The sequence below is a fragment of the Hypanus sabinus genome, chromosome X1 (genome assembly GCF_030144855.1).
Source record: "Hypanus sabinus isolate sHypSab1 chromosome X1, sHypSab1.hap1, whole genome shotgun sequence".
NCBI lineage: Eukaryota > Metazoa > Chordata > Chondrichthyes > Myliobatiformes > Dasyatidae > Hypanus > Hypanus sabinus.
The window spans coordinates 16,248,901-16,270,063 of record NC_082738.1 but is presented as its reverse complement, the minus strand read 5'-3'; the positions used below and the strand labels follow the sequence as shown (position 1 = coordinate 16,270,063).

Below are 21,163 nucleotides of genomic sequence, written 5' to 3'. Positions count from 1 at the left end.
TAGAGTAAGAGACAGCCAACATTTCCTATTAATTGTGCCAAGTCTTGTGACTTGAGCCACATCACCCTCCTCATGTGAACTCTTAATAAAAAATGCTCATTATTGTTGCCTTGAGGACCTGTCATTGTTCATCTGGAAATTATGGTGCCACAGTAGCGTAGTGGTTAGCACAGCTCAGGGTATTCCAGAGTTTGGAGTGTCTTTCTATAAAGGGTCTCTGTACATCCTCTCCGAGGAATGCATGGAGAGGTCCTCTGGGTCCTCTGCTCCAAAGTCATCGTAAATTGTAAATTGTCCCATGATTAGGTCAGGGTTAATTGGGTTTGTCAGGGGTTGCTGGGGTGGCATCGCTCGAAAGGCTGGACGGGCCTACTCAGTGCTGTATCACCAAATAAATAAATAAATGGACGAACGAACGAACTAATAAATACATAGACAAATAAATAAATAACCACATACATACCAATTTCAAAGGTGCTAAAGAAATGGGCAAATGGTTGTCACAAAAGTGCAGCAAACCATTTCTGGGTTACCTATCATTACTTGCAGTTGCTAGGCTATCAGAACATGCAAGGACCTCCAAGTCTCTTCAACCCGCACTTCTGGCATAATCTCCTACTTCCCAGAACTGGCTGCTAGGAATCCCAGCAGCCAATTCCTGCACAACAAACTTCCACAAACAGGAGTGCAATAATGACCAGAACATTTAAAAAATGTTGATTGATGGATAACCCAGGACACTGGTGAAAACTTGGGTACACTTTTTTCAAAATAGCAACCCTGGATCTTTTAAAACCACCTGAGAGGGCAGGCAAGGTTTTCAATAGTGAAGTACTCCCTCAGTACCACACTGGAATGTAAGGCTAGATTTCTGTTCTTGAGTGTCCAAATGGGGGGTTGAATTTGTAGTTTTCTACCAAGAGGCCTGAATGCTAAGACGCAATGTTGACATGCAGTAGGATCATAGAAATTTATGGCGTAATAGGAAGCCATTCAACCTATCTTGTCCAATTAGGTTTTTCCCACTTTCCAACTCTTGCTCTGTAACTCTGTAGGCTCTATAAATTCAAATGTTCATCCAATGGGATGTTTTACCTAATTTACGCACACACCACCTTAATACCTGTCCTGCTATCTTCAGGAATCATGGTGGTGCACTACACTATCCTTCTGGTTCTCTATATTTCTCAGTATCACAGAGATAGAATTATCATCCTGTTATTCACAGAACTATCATTCCCTACCATGAACAGGATATGTATTTATTATAAGTGGGAAGCAAGATCAGTGACAGATATTTTATCTCCTTGTGTTTGGGCTACTTAATACTTTCCACCTGGAACCTCTTACTGTCTCCAAGGCATCACTTTATAAACTATCTTAACTTTCTGGGAGGCCAAAACAATCTGGAGGTATTGTCTGATGTAATATGGTACTTATGGGGCAGTTTGCCCATTTTGTTACCTCTCCATTTAAAATGAGAAAGCAATATATATACTTGTTGCTGCATAAAATCAATACCTTGTTTGGAGGGCATTGGCCACAAACACATCCTCCGAATATTAAATATTTTTGGTTTATTTACTCTATTTGGTTAAATGATGCTGTATTCAACAATGATTACATTTCATCCGCTTTCCTGGGTAGCCGGAGGCAATGAAAGGCATATTATCAGCTAAGCACTATTTTTTTTGTATAGAGGGCTAATTTAACAACACAGATAATTTCAGAAAGCTGTGCATGCAAAATAGGTTTTTGCTACTGTTATTCTATAGATGAACTCCTCATAGAGTAAAACTATGGGGTGTCAACACCCATAATGTTAGAAATCTGCCAAGATTAGACTTGATGCAGGTTTAGCAACTCCTTTCATTTCAACAGAGATAGACAACTGCAAAGGAGAGAGGCAAGTTCCAGATATGCAATTTACACGTTTTTGAAATGAGTTAATTTAAATGCATTTAATTGTTTCCATATTTTCAGTTTTAAATGTGTTTCTCATCTTTTTAAAATGTAGTAATATCTTTAATAGATGAATTTTTAAAACATGATAAAGCTTTAAAAGTTTTATTAAAATATTTTTCAATGTTTGGGAATACTTAAAAGATTTACACACATTTAAGTTCTTGCAATAGTTCTGACAGTTAGTACATTGGCTTAAATGCCTATCAAAGCATTTTGGGGTGGGGGAGGTTGGTGGACTGCCATTTCCAAAATATAAGACCTTACGCTGCATTGGACCTCTTTGATGAAGAGTCCCCCTTGGGAACTTGCTTCAGGTAATCACACTTAGGGAAATGGTGAGCATAGGAAGCTCCAGCTCACTGGGGTGGGCCAGGTGTTGAGCGCTACTGCACCAAATATATGTAAGCTTTTCTTTTCTATCATCTGATTCACTGTGCAACTTGCTACATCTCTAAACATTGATCATTCTAAACACTGGTGCTCCCGATGCACCATCAATAACTCTTGGAGACGGGAGGCGAACGATAGGCTTTTATTAGCTGCAAGAGACCACGATTAGCAGCACGAGACCACCACACAACATCCTGGAGACTGAGGGGGGAGCAGTGCCTCCAATTGCCTTTATACAGGGGTCTGTGGAAGGAGCCACAGGAGCAGTCAGCGGAGGGGTGTGTCCAGACAGGTACAGGGTGGTTCACCACAGCTCCACAATGTTGCACCTCAGCCCTTTACACTCTTGGCCAGCTCCCTGTACACTCATGGCCAGATTCTCCTCTAACTCTACTTACAAGTTTGCAGAGGATACCACTGTAGTGGGCCATATCTCAAATAATAATGAATCAAAGCACAGGAAGGATATAGAGAGTTTAGTGACATGGTGTCATGACAACAACATGCCCACAATGTTAACAAAAGAGCTGGTCACTGGCTTCAGAAAGGGGGGCAGTGTACGTGCTCCTGTCTACATCAATGGTGTTGAGGTCGAGAGGATTAAGAGTTTCATGTTCCAATGTGTAAACATCACCAATAGTCTGTCCTGGTCCAACCATTAGATATCACGGCCAAGAAAGCTCACCAACGCATCTACTTCCTCAAGAGCCTAAAGAAATTCAACATGTCCCCTTTAACCCTTACCAATTTTTAACAATACACCATAGAAACCATTCCGTCTGGACACACAAAGGCTCGGTATGGCAACAGCTCTGCCGTACCAAGCTCTGCACATGGCTGCAAGAATTTGCAGAGAGATGCGGACACAGCTCAGCACGTTTCAGGGACCAGCCTCCCCTCTGTAAACTCAGTCTATACTACTCACTGTCTCAGTAAAGCAGCCAGCGTAATCAAAGATCTCAGACCCCGGACGTTCTCTAGTCTCCCCTCCCCCACCAGGCACAAGATACAATAGCCTGAAAACATGTACCACCAGGCTCACGGGCAGTGTCTATCCCTTTGTCTTAGACTCTTGAACTGACCTCTGATACGATAAGATGGACTCGGCCTCACAATCTACCTCGTTATGATCTTGCAGTTTATTGTTTACCTGCACTGCACTCTTTCAGTAGTTTTTACACTTTATTCTGCATTGTTATTGTTTTACCTCATTCTACCTCAATAAACTATGTAATGATTTGATCTCTATGCTCGGTATGCAAGACAAGCTTTCACTGTATCTTGGTACATGTGACAATAAGAAACCAATATCAATCTCATTAACAATGAAAAGGTTTTGCAATTAATTGCAATCTTTAGATCGCTACTGCTGCGCACATTCAAAATAATTGGCATTAATTATGCAGGCACTTGACAGATTGACATCCATAATGCCAATCAGAGAATTCACTGACACCACTTCAGAGGATGGGTCTAAGTAAAAGCTGAGGACAATGAAGAAAGGCCACTGCCGAAGTTGAAAACAGTAGAGAAGGAATTAGCACTCCTAGCAGCATGCTCGGTTGAGGTTAGCACCAAGTGGTGAGAGGAAAAAAATAGAATGGGCAACCCTCGCGTCTTCTTCGACATTGGTTTTGATAAGCAGCCAGTGGGCCGTATTGTATTCGAGCTAAGGAGTGATGTTGTTCCAAAAACTGCAGAGAACTTCCATGTGCTTTGTACCAAGCCAGAGGGTGAGGGGTTTAAGGGATCAATTTTTCACCAAATAATTCCTGGCTTTATGTGCCAAGGTGGAGATTTCACAAAAGGCAATGGCACAGGGGACAAATCCATCTATGGTAACAAATTTCCAGATGAGAACTTCATACTCAAACATGAAGGACCAGGAATACTGTCAATGGCAAATGCTGGGCCCAATACAAGTGGATCACAATTTTTTATCTGTACTGCCCAAACTAGTTGGTTGGATGGAAAGCATGTTGTGTTTGGCCGTGTGGTAGAAGGCATGGATGTCGTAAAACAAATGGAATCAAAGGGATCGCAGAGTGGAAAGACAAGTGTTACTGTTCTCATTCTTGACTGTGGAACAATGTGATGAGAACATTCCTATGGTGGCTGCTCAGTCTTTCTTCCATTGGTACGTTGCTATGAAGGTGGCAAAATCCAAATCTCAAGTTGATTTGTGTGATCATACATTTCCAAGTTACCTGAGGCTTTTGCCCAGGTTGGAGCCTGAACCATCAATTTTCAGTGATCTGTGGCAGTGCTTAGCCTTTAACTTTTTCATGAGGTATAATGGAATTATGTTTATTTTAGCCTTTTACTAAAACACTTCATTCAAATAAAATGTACATTTGCGCACCAAAAAGAAAGAAAGAAAGAAAGAAAGAAAAGAGTAGAGAGGTATAACGAGCTTGTGGTTATGTGTTGCCCTACTCACATCTACAAGGTCAGAGAAGCCCCATGTCCTTGATCTTCTGACAAGAGAAGTTAAGGAAGATGATAGATGTGAGTCTAGAATTTCACACACAATGTAATCAACTTCAAAGGCAGAATGAAATACAACAACACAGCCACATAGTATTGTTAGCATTGTTGAGCTGGGACTAATTTATTGGAAAATGACATTTCAGCTTGACATTGGGAGGACAGAGAAAGTAGGTTATTAGTATTGGGTCTGACCTGCTGGCTGATCAATGTTGCTTTGCCTTCCAGAACATTTACAATCAGGTTTCCATATATTTTTCCAGATAGGAACATACCTTTCAGGATTATGTCCAGGGCTGCCTGTGGATCCAGCAGTTGACACTTCAGTGATATTAGATGGAGAGCTACAGGTTACCATTCCTTCACTGTGGTGTTGCCTTGGAATTTTGGTGTTATTAAGTTCTCCAGGAGCACCATATACCATCATTTCTTTTCCCCAGGCTGCTGAATCAGCATGGAGTTGGACTTCTACAGAGGAGTGAAAAAAAAAGCTATATATTTTCTCTTTGTAATGCTATTCTGCTTTATCCCCTCTAACCCTGTTTAACTCTAGATTTTCTCCATAATGTCACTATAACCTTTAAGACATTGCCTGTTCTGCTGAACTGTTTGAGATTAGCTTAGAGCCTCATCAAGGTAACAACTCCTTAAAACTGAGTGGTGTAGTTAAAGCCAATCCATTGCAGTAATAATTTGGAGCAGGGGTTCAAAACCTGGAGAATTCCCATACAGTTGCAAAGGGTATGATATATCGGCCTTGGAGGGAATCCATTGTAGATTTTATGTGGATTATAACTGTATTCCAAGGGTTAAATTACAAAACACGATCTCATAAACTAGCTTTGTATTCTCTGGAATTTAAAAGGTTATGGAGTGATTTGATTGAAGTTTTCAATATATTCAGGGTAATTGGAGAGATGCCATTTTCAGTAATTGGGGTGTCTGCAAAAGGGGCAAAGTCTAAAATTAAAACTTGGGTTTCAGGAGTGAGGTCAGGAAATAATCCTACATGTATAATGTTGGAGATATATGGAATTCTAGCCTGCAAATGAACAGCTGGTGCTGAGTCAGTGGTTAATTTTAAAATAAATGCAGTAGGTTTTTGCAACACAATGGTATTAAGGGAAATGAAGCACATATATCAAATGGAGTTGAGTCACAGATCCCCCCTATTCTCTGTGAAGAGTACAATTGGCTTGAAGGGCCAAATGGACTCCGCCTTCTTCCATGTTCTCAAAAATTGTATCCAAAAGAATCACAGCAATTGGGAGCAATCTTTGCGCTGAGAAAATATGATGGTCACTGACAGCATTGACAGTTATGTGGTCCATGGTATGCACACCATTTGGGAGAAAGCTACGTGATGGAGACACCTAGTGGACAGAATCCACAATCACAGCTTAGCAAAATAAATGGGAATCATTGACGAAGCAAAACACAAACATTGATGAAAAATCAATGAGAGAAGGAAACATGGCTTAGAAATAGGAAATGTGCAACCCCACCCAACCCTGGTCAATATTTTTACTCAGCTATAGATACGGTTTGTTAAAATTTAAGTCTATAATCCTTGATTGTGCTTCAGTAAGGTCTTTAAGTAAGAGTGGCTTAAATCAAACCAGGTTGAAGTTCTCTTGCTTTTTCCATTTATTAAGCAAGGTAGACTTCAATGGTTAGGCAGAGGAGAATAATGTAATTGTTCCATGGTTTCTGACATCACTTTTGTTCTTTTTGTCAATTCCACTACCACATAGGGCGGCATGGTGGCATAGTGGAAGAATTGGAATAGCCTATTTCATGCTGGATCTCAATAAATGCATAAATAAATCAATAAAATATAGCAGCAAGAAGTTGCAATGTCTAAAAGCCAAAGACTGAGACTGTGACTTATAGATAGCATTAAAACTTTGTTTTCCAGGGAGTATTCTGACATTGTGTAAACTTTCCTCATACCCTTTGGATTGAGAGAAATGCTAGAGCATGAAACACATAGTAACAAAGGGGAAAATTTAATGAATCCCAATAATGGAGTTAGGACTAAATAACTGAAGCATTTGGAATTTGGCTTACAAGGTTAGATTACGGAAAGGCTTCCTTCTTTGGAATGAGATCGCTTGAATTTTAAGATCACGGAAGAGGCTTATAACAGTTAATTGAACATATAGTTCAGTCTTCGTGAAGTATTTAAGTATTAATAGACATCATTTGGTAATAAGGACATCTCAAATTGAGTCTTCATCCACACCTGTTCAAAATTTTAAAGATTCTTCCCAAAAAAAATCATTGGTTGGGGGACAAATGGGAAGAGTAATAGATAAGAAGAGAAATTAACAGGAAGGCCCACTGGCATACAACACAAATAGACTCAAGAGGCATCTGGGTGTCTTTCTGAAGAGAGAAAAATTGAGGAATCTGTTGAGGGCAGTAACTGAGGTGAAAGTATCAAGACAAAACATTCTTGTGGGCTCCAACTAGCCTTTCTCTTGTTCCAAGATTGATTTACGTTGCGATACAGGCTAAATGAATGCTCTCTTGTTACTTAAGTTTGTGACCCTCAATTATATTTTCACCCTGCCAGTCAATTGCAACAAAAATAGGTCACAAACATTCCAATGTGCATAAACAATCTTCGGAATTAGTTATGAGAAATTCCTGGTTGACTTCAGAGTCTGTTTGTTAGTCAGGGGTTTTTGAGACCTGAAAAAAAATTCCACCTCTAATTATACAATCACCAGAGACAATAAGGAAAAGGGCACAATTTATACTGAGCTTCACTTACCAGGCAGTTGCTGAGAGGGTGCGGCTTCTGGGTATTGAGGACCTTCATCGGTTGGTCTTACAGCTCGATCACAAGCACTTAAGTTCCTGGAGAAAACCTGGGACGCACACGAGTTCACTGCTGACACAGAAGCAGGCCCTTGTGGACTCTGAGCACATGGTCCCAGCACAGAGGATGACATGAGTGGACTGTCCGGGTAGACTTCACAGCTTCTGTTGGCACAGTGCTGCTCTTGGTAATGGTCATATGGATAATGTTGCTGGTAATGTTGCTGGTAATCTGGGCTGTACTTCAGCTCTGGGTACCTGCCGTAAGGAGCATGTGATTCAGAAGAACCTTCCATGTTTCTCTGAAGCTGCCCATGAGGAACTGGTGAAATCGGTGTGGAGTAGGCATGAGCCATTGGGGTTGCCACTGGCATATTTGCATGGGCATGGTTATAACCGAATGAGGTGTATCCATGTCCTCTTGGGTACTGACTGTATGAGTGTGCAGGCATCAGCAGGGGAACTGGTTGAGGTGCCTGTCCATTTCTGATAGGGTGGTTTAGCAGATGTGGCTTTGGATGATCATGTTGCCACATATCTAGGTCAGGAGGACAAGGGTGCTGGTACAATGAGTCGTGGTCTAACTTAATAGCATTAAACGCTGCTGCAGATCTCTCCACCTCTTCCTCTGACATTTTTAAAGAACAGTTACGACAGCCACAATTGTGAGACATAATTTCTGGAGAATCACGCTCAAGAAACTGTACAGTTTGTCCATCCAGAATTCCCTCTAAATGGTGGTAATCAATTATCCGGTTCCTATTTGCCTTAATGTCATGGTCTCTTTGGGCATCATCCCCATGTCTCATTCGATGGACTAGACCAGGAGGCATTCTCTCTGAGCAGGTATACTGATGAAACATAGGTGAGTAGACCTGGAGTACATCATTGCGTGGCCGTTGGTAACTCACCCTCTCCAACATTGCTGCCTGGTGCTGAATGGGGTCTATCCCTTTCACATGCTCATAAGGATTGTGCAGTCTGCCCTCCACCCCAACGTCACTCACTGGGCCTATGTTTCTCTCAAACATGGGTCGTCTTCTTTCTAGTGTCCCATCAGGCCTGTAGTAGACATCAGTTCGTAGTCCTACAGGACTATGGCCATAACCAGGTATTCTGTGCTCTGGTGAGTGATGGCTAACCTTAACATTGTAAGGATGGGCATTGTGATGCATGTTTCTCGGCAAAGTGGCAAACCTATTCATCTCACATGCATCTTCATCATCCAGTATGTCTGTTTCCCTTTCATTGGAGCTAGATCGGCCATGGGAGCAGCTCTGTGAAGCAATCCCTGGTTGGGACATCATATTTTGCCCATTCTTCATTGCGCCCACACCAAACCCACTGAGCAATCGATCTAGCTGCTCCTTCTCTACTTGTGATGGAACTTGCTTTGTGCTAACACTGTGGTCCTCTGTCTTAACTGAAGCAGTGGAATGGCCAGAATCTGTGCTGACAGACAAGGTGTGGCCACAATGAACAGATGTGACACTTAACGGACTACCATTGGCTGTGCCAATGCTTGGACTCCTCTTCTTGACTTTGGCGTATAAGCTTCCATCTAGTGGTCCTCGTGTGTGAGGTACTTCTTACAAAAAGAAAGCCTCAGTGTTAGATGTGTGGCAGCATTTATAATCCATATGTACAAATACTACATTTATACATTTTTAAAAATGCCGTGTTGTTAAAATAATTTGCGTGCTCCCCAAAATAGACTGACCATAAATGGGTAGTGAATGGAGGAGGGAATTTGGAGGATTCTGACTGAGCTTTGAGAGGATCACCTTGCTCCATTCCTCACGGTTTTCTAAATCCAATCTTTTCAAACTCAAGAAAATAATTTAAGTTTATTTGATTTCCAAAATTTGAAAACACAAATTTCAATAAAAATGCAGATTTCCTCAAATGAGTCATGTAGCCATCGACACTTATGGCACAGAAGGAAGTTATTCAGCCTATTGCATCTTTGTCAAATAAAAAGCAGCTACCAGCCTAATGCCAGTTGCCAACTCGCCTTATTACAACAAATAATGTGCTCATTCAGGTACTTTTCAAACACGTCAAGAGTTTTCTGCTTCCATCACCTTTTGGGATAGTGCATTCCAGACTCTTCCACACTTTAGGTGACAGCAATTCCCTCATCTCCCTCTAATTCCTCCACATATCACTCTAAATCCACTCCTCCCTCCCACACCCCTACCCCCACCATCATCCTCTCTGATGAGAGAAATGTGTTCTGTCTACTTATCCTGTCAAAGTACATATACTGTACCTCAATTAAACATCTCCTCAGTTTCCTTTGTTTCCATTATAAGAACCTCTAGCCTCTCGTAACTATAATTCTCTGACCCTGCCAACATCTTCATAATTTCCTCTGCACCCACTCTTGTACAACGGCATCCTTTTTGTTATGTGACTAGAACTGCACACACTGCTCCAGCTGTGGTCTAACTTGTATTTTGTAAACTATAAGGATGCCCTCCCCGCTCCTACAGTCTGTGTCTCAGCCAATAAAGACCAGCATGCTATCTTGTCTATCTGCACTATTACCTGCAAAGATCTGTGGACATGCACTGTAAGATCCTTAGGTACCTCTAAACTTCAAAGTTGCCACCAATTATTCTATTTCAGGTCATAAATCTGGACCAGGCTTCATATTTGCTTCATTAATAACATAATCTAAGGGAGGGTAGTCATCAAGATATTACTAAGGGTCTGGAAAATGAAGGTGCTGGGGTTCCCATTCTGATTCTGTGAAACTGAGAAATTCAGTCTGACATCTGGCACTTGTTACAATGTTCCACCTTGAGGGGCAGTTACCTGTGGGTAGGGCCAAAGGACTGTTAACAGCCATTAAGAAGTATCCAAGCATGAAGTAAAAGAGGAGGGATTAAAAGCTAATTAACTAAAGTACCACTCTGAGATGTATCAACTGCTTCATTATCAAATACCACCAGCACTTTGTCAGCCTGCATCAGCAGTTTTCCAGTTAAACTCAAGATATTCCTATGCATTCCTCCATCCCCTGTGGTCACAAGTACATTTCCTGTTTTGATAGCAAAAGCAAGATGTTGGACCTTACTTTGAAATACTATTGTTGTCAAGCAAACATAGGTCAAACCTTAGTTCTTACAACACATTGCAAAACACCAGTGAAATATATTTGAATGTGTGCAGTTTGGCTGGCATACCCGCTACATTAACGCTGGTAATGTATGGATATGTCAACCAAACTGCACAAAAGCCAATGGAATATGGATATGCCAACCAAACTGCACAAAACTCTAGTTAGGCCACACTTGGAGTACTGTGTCCAGTTCTGGTTGCCTCACTAATGGAAGCATTGGAAAGGGTACAGAGGAGATTTACCAGGATGCTGCCTGGTTTAGAGAGTGTGGATTATGATCAGAGATTAAGTGAGCTAGGGCTTTACTCTTTGGAGAGAAGGAGGATGAGAGGAGACATGATAGAGGTGGACAAGATATTAAGAGGAATAGACAGAGTGGACAGCCAGCGCCTCTTCCCCCAGGGCACCACTGCTCAATACAAGAGGACATGGCTTTAAGGTAAGGGGAGGGAAGTTCAAGGGGGATATTAGAGGAAGGTTTTTTACTCAGAGTGCCTGAGTCAGTGGTGGAGGCAGATACACTAATGAAGTTTAAGAGATTACTAGACAGGTATATGGAGGAATTTAAGGTGGAGGGTTATATGGGAGGCAGGGTTTGAGGGTCGGCACAACATTGTGGGCTGAAGGGCCTGTAATGTGCTGTATTATTCTATGTTCTATGAATAATGACTAGAACACTAATTTTAGTGACCTCTGAGGGATAAGTATTGACCTCAGAATTGTAAGGAAATAAATCCTTGATCTTTTTCAAAATTGCACTATTGGATCTTTATATCAATCTGACAGGGCTGATGGAACCTTGAGCTAACATGTCATCCAAACAGCGGTATTGATGGCAGTGGCTTTTGGAGGATGCCATCATCCTTAATGGGTGATGCCCTTAATGCTAAAGGACAAAAGTGCTCAGACAATAGGGGAGAAGCGCCCCTTTTTCCCAACATCTGCATCCAAATCATAGCATTTCCACAACACTATCCTGCTTGGTACCACACTAAGTGTCAGCCTGCATTCCAGTACTGAAGTCTCTGGAGTGGGATTTGAACCTACTATCAAGAGAATGCTGCCCATTGAACCATGACTTAAGCAAATTTAAGGACTGGACTGCAATCATTAAGTGTGTAGACGTCAACTGTAACTTCTGAATGTGATTCTTGGCCGCTGTTATATTCAGTCCTTGTTAACACACGTGTAGGCACCAAGAATGTAGATATATTTCCTTTTAATCAGTGGTTTGACTCAGAATGAAACTACTGCTGGGAAGAAGGAGAATGTTTGCTTGAAGTGGTCTGTAGTAACATGATCGAGGACCTGGCTGGTGCTATGGGTTGGACACACTCCTTTCCCTTGAATTTGAATCCAGCTCAAACCAACATGATCAAAAGTCTCTGTGTCCGGATAGCTCAATCAGCCTATAGTCAGCACAGGTTCTTTGGGAAAAAAAGAACCTGCTGCCTATCTTGCACAGACAGGTGGCTGGCTATACGAGCCATTACACCACATCCTGGAAGTCAGGGTGCTATTCTGAGTCAGTGCGAGTTTTGTGTGAAAGAAACTGATGGTGCTTGATACATTCAAAAATAGGAAGCGGACGCACCTCAAATGGATGAGGACAAAAGAACCAAGTTATTCTGTAGTTGAAATAATAGACATTTATAGCACAGGAGAAGGTAATTTTGCTCAAATGTCTGTGCTACATTGAAATGGATGTTAGGTCACTCTCACTACCCAGTTTTTGGTCTGTGGCTTTGCTGGTCACAGCTCCTTGTGCTCATTCAGATTTTTTAAATGGGTTATGTCTCCATTTCCTTTCGAACACCCACTACTCATTGAGTGAAATAGCTTTTTCTCATCATCCATCATATCCTTCCATGAATCACCTTAGATCTATGCACTCTAGCTACCGAACTCTCTGCCGAGGGAAATAATTGCTTACCTTTCCATTTTATGCACCTCAATCAAACCTTTCTTCAAGACTCATTTGTACAAAAAAATGACATCAGCTGGACAAAATTTCCTCAGAACTATAATTCTCTAGCCTTGGCATCATACTGGCAAATCTCCACTAGGTCCTCCCTATGTGCCATGACATCCTTCCTTTAACATGGTGACCAGAACTGTACACAATACCTTAAAAGTGGAATTCAGACAGAGAAAACGTCAAAGGTGGTTGTCTTCTATAGTTTTAACATGTCTTCTCTGCCCTGTATTCTGTATCTCACCAATGATGTAAATGTGGTAAGTGAATATGAACACACTTTTAATGCTGTGCAGTCTGCTTGTGAATCCATTTTACCAAGCTTTGAGGTAAAGGGGCTGATTTGTACTTGATTTTATGTGCCTGTTCAAAATAGTAAAGACCTGATGTGGTTTTCAGTACTATGGCTGTGATGATGTTACGGTAACCAGGTCTGCTTCTTGGATAAACTCCTTTGAGCAACAACTCACAAGTCCAATTGTGGAGGTCAGCACCGATTGGGGGAAGTAGAAATCACACGCATGTGAAATTTGAAATCTGAAAACTTTTGGAAAGACATGAGAGGCTCATCAATCCAAATCCAAATCCAAAGACTGGTAACAATGAAGGCCTGAAGTTTGTTTACCTTGGATTTTAATCTACCAGCTTCCTGGCCACTGAGCTCTGGAATTTCCTCTCTAAACTCATCCTTCTTTAAGAAATTCCTTAAAGCTGGCCTCTGTGATCAAGCTTCTTACTATCTATGCATGTTCCACAGAAACAGCACTGGAGATCTGGATTCAACCTAGGTCAATGGCACTGTGAGGCAGCAGCTCTATTAGCCACACATCTGTATTTTGTCCTCCCATCTAAATCACAAGAATAAATTTTAAGTAGTTGCGAGCTCAGCATTGATCCCTGTAATGTTCCACTAGTAACCAACCCACCATCCTGATAAAGAGTCATTTCTATAACCGCCCTTTAACCAGTCCTGTCTTTAATTCAACTTGTGTAAAATGCTGAACAGCTACTGTAATGCTACTTTGAAATGGTTGAGCTGGGAGTCTGTTTCTGGGATAACAGAACACACTGTGGTGCCTCCTTCACATCTGTAGAGCCAGCAATGTATTTGAGATGTTTTCTTTGACTGCAGTCACACATTGGTAAGCTTTTAATCTTGCATTTTTGCATCGTCTTTTCAGCTCCCATGTTTTGTACAGAAATAGTGTGAAGCTTTGTGTAAAGTCATTCTATTGTGACAATCACGAAATCTTTGTTATGATCTCTGTTCAGCTTCGCAAGCGATATTAGAGTTCAAGGGCTCTGGGGCTTAGAGACTAAGGGATGTTGGTGGGTCCAAAGGATTGACCTTCTTTCAGACTGTCATAGATCTTTGGAAGTCTGTACCCCAGAGGACACTAGAGGGCAAACCATTGGTACATTAGAGGCCTGTTGGTCTTTGGGAGAGTGAAGGGTTATAGGAAACAGGCAGGAAAGTAGAGCTAACGCATTGAATGGCAAAACAGGATTGAGGGGGCACTTTTCTTCTATTTCATACCACGTTATGTTGTTGAAGACCTCATGGTTGGATAAAGAATTCTGCTTCAATTCGATAGAATTCATAGGAAGGCTTGTCCATCAAGTCCTTGCCAGCTCTTTGCAACAGCAATCCAGCTCATCTTTTGCCATCTCACCATAGTTTGTAAACCTCTAAAGCTAGGAAGGTGTACAGAAAAGATTCTGTTTCTGGGACTCAAGGGCTTGAGTAATGTCAGCTTGGACAGGCTGGGACTATTTTCTCTGGGAGGTTTATAAAATCAGGAGAGGCATAGTCAGTCTTTTTAATAAGTTGGGCCAAAGGGTCTGTTTCCACTCTGTATAACTCTATGAATCTTTAATATTCTCTCTGAGGCTCAGTGTCAAAATTTGTTTGTTAATGATCCTTTGGGATGCTTTCTTTTTTAAAGGTGTTATATCAATTGTTGTAGGCATGAGTCTGCAGATGCAGACTATAGCAGATGAGTGCTTGACTCCCATTTGTTAATTTGTGAAGAAGAGATGCTAAGGATTAGGCCTGTACCTCATACAGACACAGAACACAGCAACAAGTCCTTTGGCCTACCATGTCCAAGCTGACCATCAAGTACCCTTGTCTAAGCCTTTCCTGCCAAATTAGTTTACCTGACTCCTGCCATCTTTGGCTGTGCTAGTCAGTACCATATGGTGCTGCCAATGACACCAATGACCTAAACTGTGTGAAAGCAGCTGCCCAATTATATGCTATGACCTTTGGAAATGGTTGGTGGCATTGTTGTAAGGATAGGCAGTGGCAGCTACAGAAAATCTTAAAGGTGCTTTTTACCAGGTAGGACCACTGAGTGGGACCCTGTGCTACATTTAGCCAGGCACTGTCACACTGCAGTGGAGTCAGTGTATTTGTTCTAGGTTCTTCTTGAAATGACAATTTCTTCCTGTACCAATCATCCTCTGGAAAAGCAAACACTTTGCCTTTGACAGAGAGAACTTCAAAAACAGGTTGTGTTGTCAAGTATCTCTTTGTGTACCTTCACCGTACACACAATAATGTTTCAAAAGGCAGCTCATCATGAATTCTTTAAGGATAATTGGAGATGGCCAGTAAATGTTGAGCCTTGCCAGTGCTTTTTATATCCCATGAGTCAATTAAAGAAAATGATATCCAACTTATTTAATGCAGAAGGACTATCTCATTAAGTGACCTTGAGAGGATCGCCCTTGACTCCTAAAGTTGAGGCTTATTAGATTCACAGATCAGTAGGCTAGGACAGAAATAGCTACTTGCATTGTTTGAACGATGAACCAGATTTTTACAGAGATGCCTTGGCTCTCTGACACCAACCTGTTCTCAGGCACTCAGATAATGCGCAGTCTTACAGAACTCTCAGAATTGCAAAGATTATAACATAAGACCCATACTACAATGCCATTCTTTGCAGTAGCAGCACTTGTTTATACACTGTTCCTCCAATTTGGTCCTGTGCCAATCAGATTAAGACACAAAGACATAATCAAGACCAGAAAAAAAAGGGAAAGGAAAGGAGGGGGGGGGGTGTGTGTGTGTGTGTGTGTGTGTGTGTGTGTGTGTGTCTCTGTATACACAGGTTAGCAGAGGTGTTGGTGGAAGGAGGACATCCCAAAAAGCTGGTGTGACCCCTGAGAGAGTTTCTCATCATCCCTGTCCAAAATGGCCAACATCTCAGGATTCTGTGACAGCGTTTTCTAGTTCTAGATGTTCCTCCGGGGTAAGCATTCACTTTGTCAAGTCCCAAATGGATTTTTATATTGTTCAATTAGGTCACTGTTCAATCTTCTCAAGGAAAAGAAAGAGTTGAATTTATAAAGTGCTTTTTGTGTCTCTTTCAGAATATTCCAAAGCACTTTAGAGTGAATAAAATATATCTGCATTGCAGTAAAACATACAGCAATATGATTAGAAAAAATAATCTAGACTGCAAGTCTCACTGGCAACACCATAAACGAACAAAACACAGAGTTCTGAATTCCATTCTAATACCTTCCAGTCCATCCTCATGGTGAAGGTTGAAGTTCTCATAGGAATCCCATCTAACTGTTGGATCAGAGGTGTTGTAATCCACAGTCACTGTTGAATCATTCCTTAAATATTCTCCCTCTGCAATTGGAAGCAGAAGAACTGAGAACCAGTATCATTATTTCCTTGTTAACTATGTTCGCTGACAGATATCTCCTTACCCAGAACTGGATCTAACTACAGAGATCTTGGACATAATATGCATAAACAGAGATCTAATTGCATACAACTGGCTTCAACTGCAAGCAGAATCAAATTTATGCACAAAAAGATCTAACGATCAACAGATCTATTTCACACAATAAGATCCAAATACTAACAATGATCTGAAATAAGAATAGAAAATGACACAGGTTGGGCAGTATCTGTGGCGAGAGAAACTGAATTAATGTTTCAGATCAATGATCTTTCATCAGAACAGTTAGATCTAATTATTGCAGATAGATTTATATTAAGTCAGACCTTATTGTGTGCAAGAAAGAGCTCTGTCAATAATTAAATGTTACTTTGTACAATAAGTGTCTGTTAGAAGTTGGTAGTTCTCTGATAATAGAGATCAACATTCACAAAATTACATCAAACTACTTACCCAGTTCCAGCTGCTATTTGTTAGTGAGAAATACTCATTGTTAGTGAAGAGATTTGTCAGTGGCCCAGTCTCTGAGTTCTGACCGAGGTTTCCGTCTCATGCATTAGTCATTTTTTCTCTGCACAGATGCTGACAGACCTTCAGTGCAATTACTTTTTGTTACTTTTCCAATGTGTACAGATTCTTAACTTTTTATTTGCAATATCTTCATCTCATCTCAAAGCTCTCAATGTTACTCAGTTTCTTACCTTTGATTTTCTCTGGACCAGAAGAGAAAATGAACTCCACCATAGCATCTCGTGGAAACCTGTCATCTAGGAAGAGAGCAGATCAACAGTCAGTACCAGTTATGAATCACGGCATCCTTCAGCCATTGAAACTTTCATGTGTTTCTAGTGTGCAGGGCCCTCACTATAAACCAATGCTGACTGACTCCTGCATCTTGTGCTTTCTTGCACAGTGAATGCTTCTCACCAAATATTTAATTTGCATATCTGGTGGTCAGAGGTTCAGACTGTAAGGGGAGAAATTCAACATGGGCACAAGAACCTCAACTGCAGGTTGTAGTCACCTCTGCAAATTTGAATCTGTTGACTTCATAGGAACCAAATATGTTGTTAGCTGAATGTGACCAGCCATAACCCTTCCAGAATGGTGGTTATTGCCAGCTAGCGAAGTTGAATTTCTGTTCCAAGGCTGAAGAGACTACATTCTGCAGCAGTCAGAGCCCCATTACATTAATGCAGGTCAGTAAACCTGGGGAAGGTAAAAAAAATGCCTTAGTTCCCCTCTCCCCAGTGATACACGAGCTCATACTTAATTCCCCCAAATGCATTAAACATTGGGCATTCTGTTTAACAGGGGGGACTGAAACAATGCCATCCTTTTTTAACCAGGCTCCAAAACAAATTTCTATTATGTGATGTTCCAACATTTAAGCTCTTAACACATTCAGGAAAAAAAATAGAGATCCGCAGGAGTATCACACACTGCTGTGCTGAAATGTTACCAGATTGGTGTAAGGATGCCACCAAGACTCATGTTCAGGGCCTCAATCCCAATCACAAAAGAGTAAAGATACCATTTTGAGATAGCTTGCATTTATATAGCGCAGTGTCACAACTTTTAGCGCCTTATGTGCTGAGTTACTTTGAAACGCAGTAGCAATTAAATGCAGCGGCCTTCTGCGCACAGCAAGAGCCCCCATAGCAATGAGACGAATTTGTTTTTGGTGGTGTGGGTTGGGAGAGGAATGTTGGCCAAAACACCTGGAGAATGCCTCATTCTTCTTTGAATAAAAGCCATGGGATATTAATCAGCCTCTGAGAGAAGAGACAGTCAGAAGATGGTTTAAAGATCTGATACTCCAAGTGGCACCTCGGACAACACAGCATTCCCCATTGTAAAAACATGACAAGACAGCCTGCAGTCCTAAAGTGTGTCAAAATGCTTCATGTGTAAGGAATTACTCTGCACAGCAGTGCCCATTGTATCGTTAATAAACACAGCAGGTATTAGTGGGAGAGCTAGTTAGACTCTGTTTGGAATAGTGCAGCTCCTGGGCCCAAGGGGCTTGCTCACCAGAGCTTAACAGAATCAACATAGCACAAAACCTGGACATTTGGTCTATCTGCAGGCATCCTGTAAAACAATCTATTCAAAGCAGGTGCTCTGCCCATTACCCACAGCCCTGCAAATCCTTCTCTCACAAGTGTCAATCTAATACCATTTTTAAAGCACAGACTGACTCTGTTTCCAACATCATCATCACCCCCCTCACCTTTGACGGAAAATCTGTGCCAGATACACATTTTTTACTTAAAATATTCTGCTCACATCTCTCTTTCCATCACTATCAATCTGTGTTCCCTGGTCTTTCCATCTATTTACCATAAAAGATATCCAATACAGACTGTTTTGCCTGGGGTCATGGACAACTCTGCAAAATCTTCTCCCAGCATTGGGTCTGGAAGAGGCTTGATCATTGCTCTTAAATACTACATCCTGGGAGCAAGGCTTGGTGATCTTTTTAGGATGGGAATGCAGCAGAAGATGGAAAAAAGACACAGTATTCAAAAAGGTGGAAGCAAGTATCCTGAAGTATGGTGCATAACTTGCTTTTATTTATTTCCCTCACCCACCCCACCACCTAAAATAACTTGCTCTTTAGTGAATGTGGACCATACATGGGAATGTTGAACGGAGAGCATTTCATGTTTGCTGCATGATCCATGCAGACAGGGATACTGCTGTTCCCAAAAATTCCCACTGACCTCCATAAGCATCATCCAGTTCATCCTTTCCAAACCAGAGCTGTGAGCCATGGATAGCGCAAGTATGGAACTGTACTCGAAAAACAACGTCCCGTTCCGGGTTTTTGTATTGCTTATGGTAACACTTCACCTGTAAAGGTAAGATGGAAGAACATGTCTAAGACCGAGCCACTCACTGGACATCACCAATATTTACAATTGCAAAATGGCCAGGTTGAGGGAGTAGGGGTCTCGGCTACATTTCAGCTGACCTCTGAACTGCAGATTTACAGTACTGGGATCAAACCTCACAAGCATTTGGAGGGCTCCATTCACATATGCAGTTCAAGATCTTGTTCTCAGTGAAGTACTGGGCACTCTGTGGGGACATCATGATAGGGGGGCATTTATATGCAAAGGCCGGCACAGAGGATTTGCACTGTTCGCAATCTCTGGTGATGCTCACAATCCTCCCAACTCTGGTGACGCTCACACAATCCTCTAATCATTAGTGATGGTGACAAACTTCCAATCTGTAATGATGCTCACACAGTTGTCACACATTGGTGATGCTCACAATCACTGGTAATGCTAACACAATCCTCCAATCCACAGTGTGTTATCAATCCTCCAGAACCCAGGGATGCCCGCAGTTCTCCAATCCTTGTTGTGGTCCATGGTCTTCCAGTCCACAGTGATGGTCACAAAACTAAGGATGCCTATGATTCTTCAATTCTTGGTGATGCCCACAATCCTCCAAACCTGTGCTGCCATCTATTGAGATGATATGCAAATTGGGCAACACACTTCAGAACTGAGTACCCATCCTGCAGTTTTATTAATTCTTGTTAACACTCCTCAGTTGAAATCTTCTGTACCAAAGATAAGAGGAAAGACAAGCAGAGATGACTTTCCCCACTGAAGGAAGAGATGTTTTGGAGTTACCAGACTCTTCAGGCTGTACTGAGGTGTCACACTGCTATTTGTCGGAGCACTGTGAGTCATAGGATGCAAAATGTGAACAATGAACCAAAGGGTAGTGGGTGCCCAGCTTCCCTAAATCCTGAGCTCCATATTCTCTGATATTTAAACTGTTCCTCTTGTTGCAAAGAATATAAAATGTGCAGTTCACAGCAATTAATATGCGTGGTTCTGTGAGATAGGGGCAGTATTTACAGATGGAGTTCATGCAGAAAGGCTTGAAAGGCAGAACTGCTGGGACTAAGATATCACAGAAAGGGCAAAGAAGTGGGAGGGGAAAACAAATCTGAGATTAGAAGGGAAGTACAACTGAATTTAGTAGATCAACTGAACCAGTTAGAATTCAAAGCATTTTTGGCTTTAGTTAGAATTTGGCTTAGATTTTTATCAATATCACAGAACCCAGAAGTTTACCATTCACCCAGAGGCTGCAAGGGTAAAATGATGTTTGTGCTGCAGTGGATTATACATGCTCCAGATTTAAAAGTGGCAGGAAAGGGCTGTGTATTGGCTCATACTTCCAGCCCACTTCTACTGACAAGCTCTATGGCTAGATATCACTGTGTGAGGCCCTCCAAGTTGAATAAGTGCTGGCCATGAAATGCACATGCACACTGGTTAACTAGGACCTTACTTAGTTAGCAAGTGTACCAATCCAGTGTTGTAGCAGCACTTCTCAAGTTGCAATGCTCTGCTAACAGAAATGTTTTAGAGGTGACAGAATGGAGTGCAATTTATTCACAATGGCACTACAGAAACACGACAGCAGTATCACTCCCTTTGATATTGTGGGATGGGAGGTGCTAAGAGGATATAGGGCAGGTTGAGTCAGAGTCTTCACCCAAAGGGTCAACAGATATATCAATGCAGTCATCTGAATTCCTTCTGCTTGGAAGTCGCTTGTAATGAGGGAAAGGTGAAGTGAGAGTGGTAATCGCTATTAAAGGAGAGCTCATGAGGTTCATTGAACATGAAATAAACTAACTCGGAAATAAGTGTGCCC

At 41.6% G+C, this 21,163-nt stretch overlaps 2 protein-coding genes across 8 annotated transcripts in view; one reads left to right on the top strand and one right to left on the bottom strand.

Annotated features, from left to right (window-relative positions):
* Nucleotides 1-21,163, bottom strand: part of LOC132384632 (tensin-2-like) — a 259,306-nt gene that overhangs the window by 38,954 nt on the left and 199,189 nt on the right. For 6 of the 7 annotated variants that reach the window (XM_059955932.1, XM_059955933.1, XM_059955938.1 and 3 more), the window contains exons 15-19: nt 19,201-19,330; nt 17,176-17,241; nt 16,303-16,419; nt 7,622-9,256; nt 5,118-5,310 (exon numbers count right to left, since the gene is read on the bottom strand). In XM_059955932.1, the coding sequence (XP_059811915.1) occupies nt 5,118-5,310; nt 7,622-9,256; nt 16,303-16,419; nt 17,176-17,241; nt 19,201-19,330 (2,141 nt within the window). The remainder of the gene's footprint in view (nt 1-5,117; nt 5,311-7,621; nt 9,257-16,302; nt 16,420-17,175; nt 17,242-19,200; nt 19,331-21,163) is intronic. The other variant, XM_059955931.1, reaches the window with a different exon arrangement.
* On the top strand, nt 3,720-4,691 carry LOC132384635 (peptidyl-prolyl cis-trans isomerase-like). The gene has a single exon (XM_059955939.1). It carries the CDS (start codon nt 3,956-3,958, stop codon nt 4,448-4,450), a length of 495 nt encoding a protein of 164 aa, XP_059811922.1. The 5' UTR covers nt 3,720-3,955; the 3' UTR covers nt 4,451-4,691.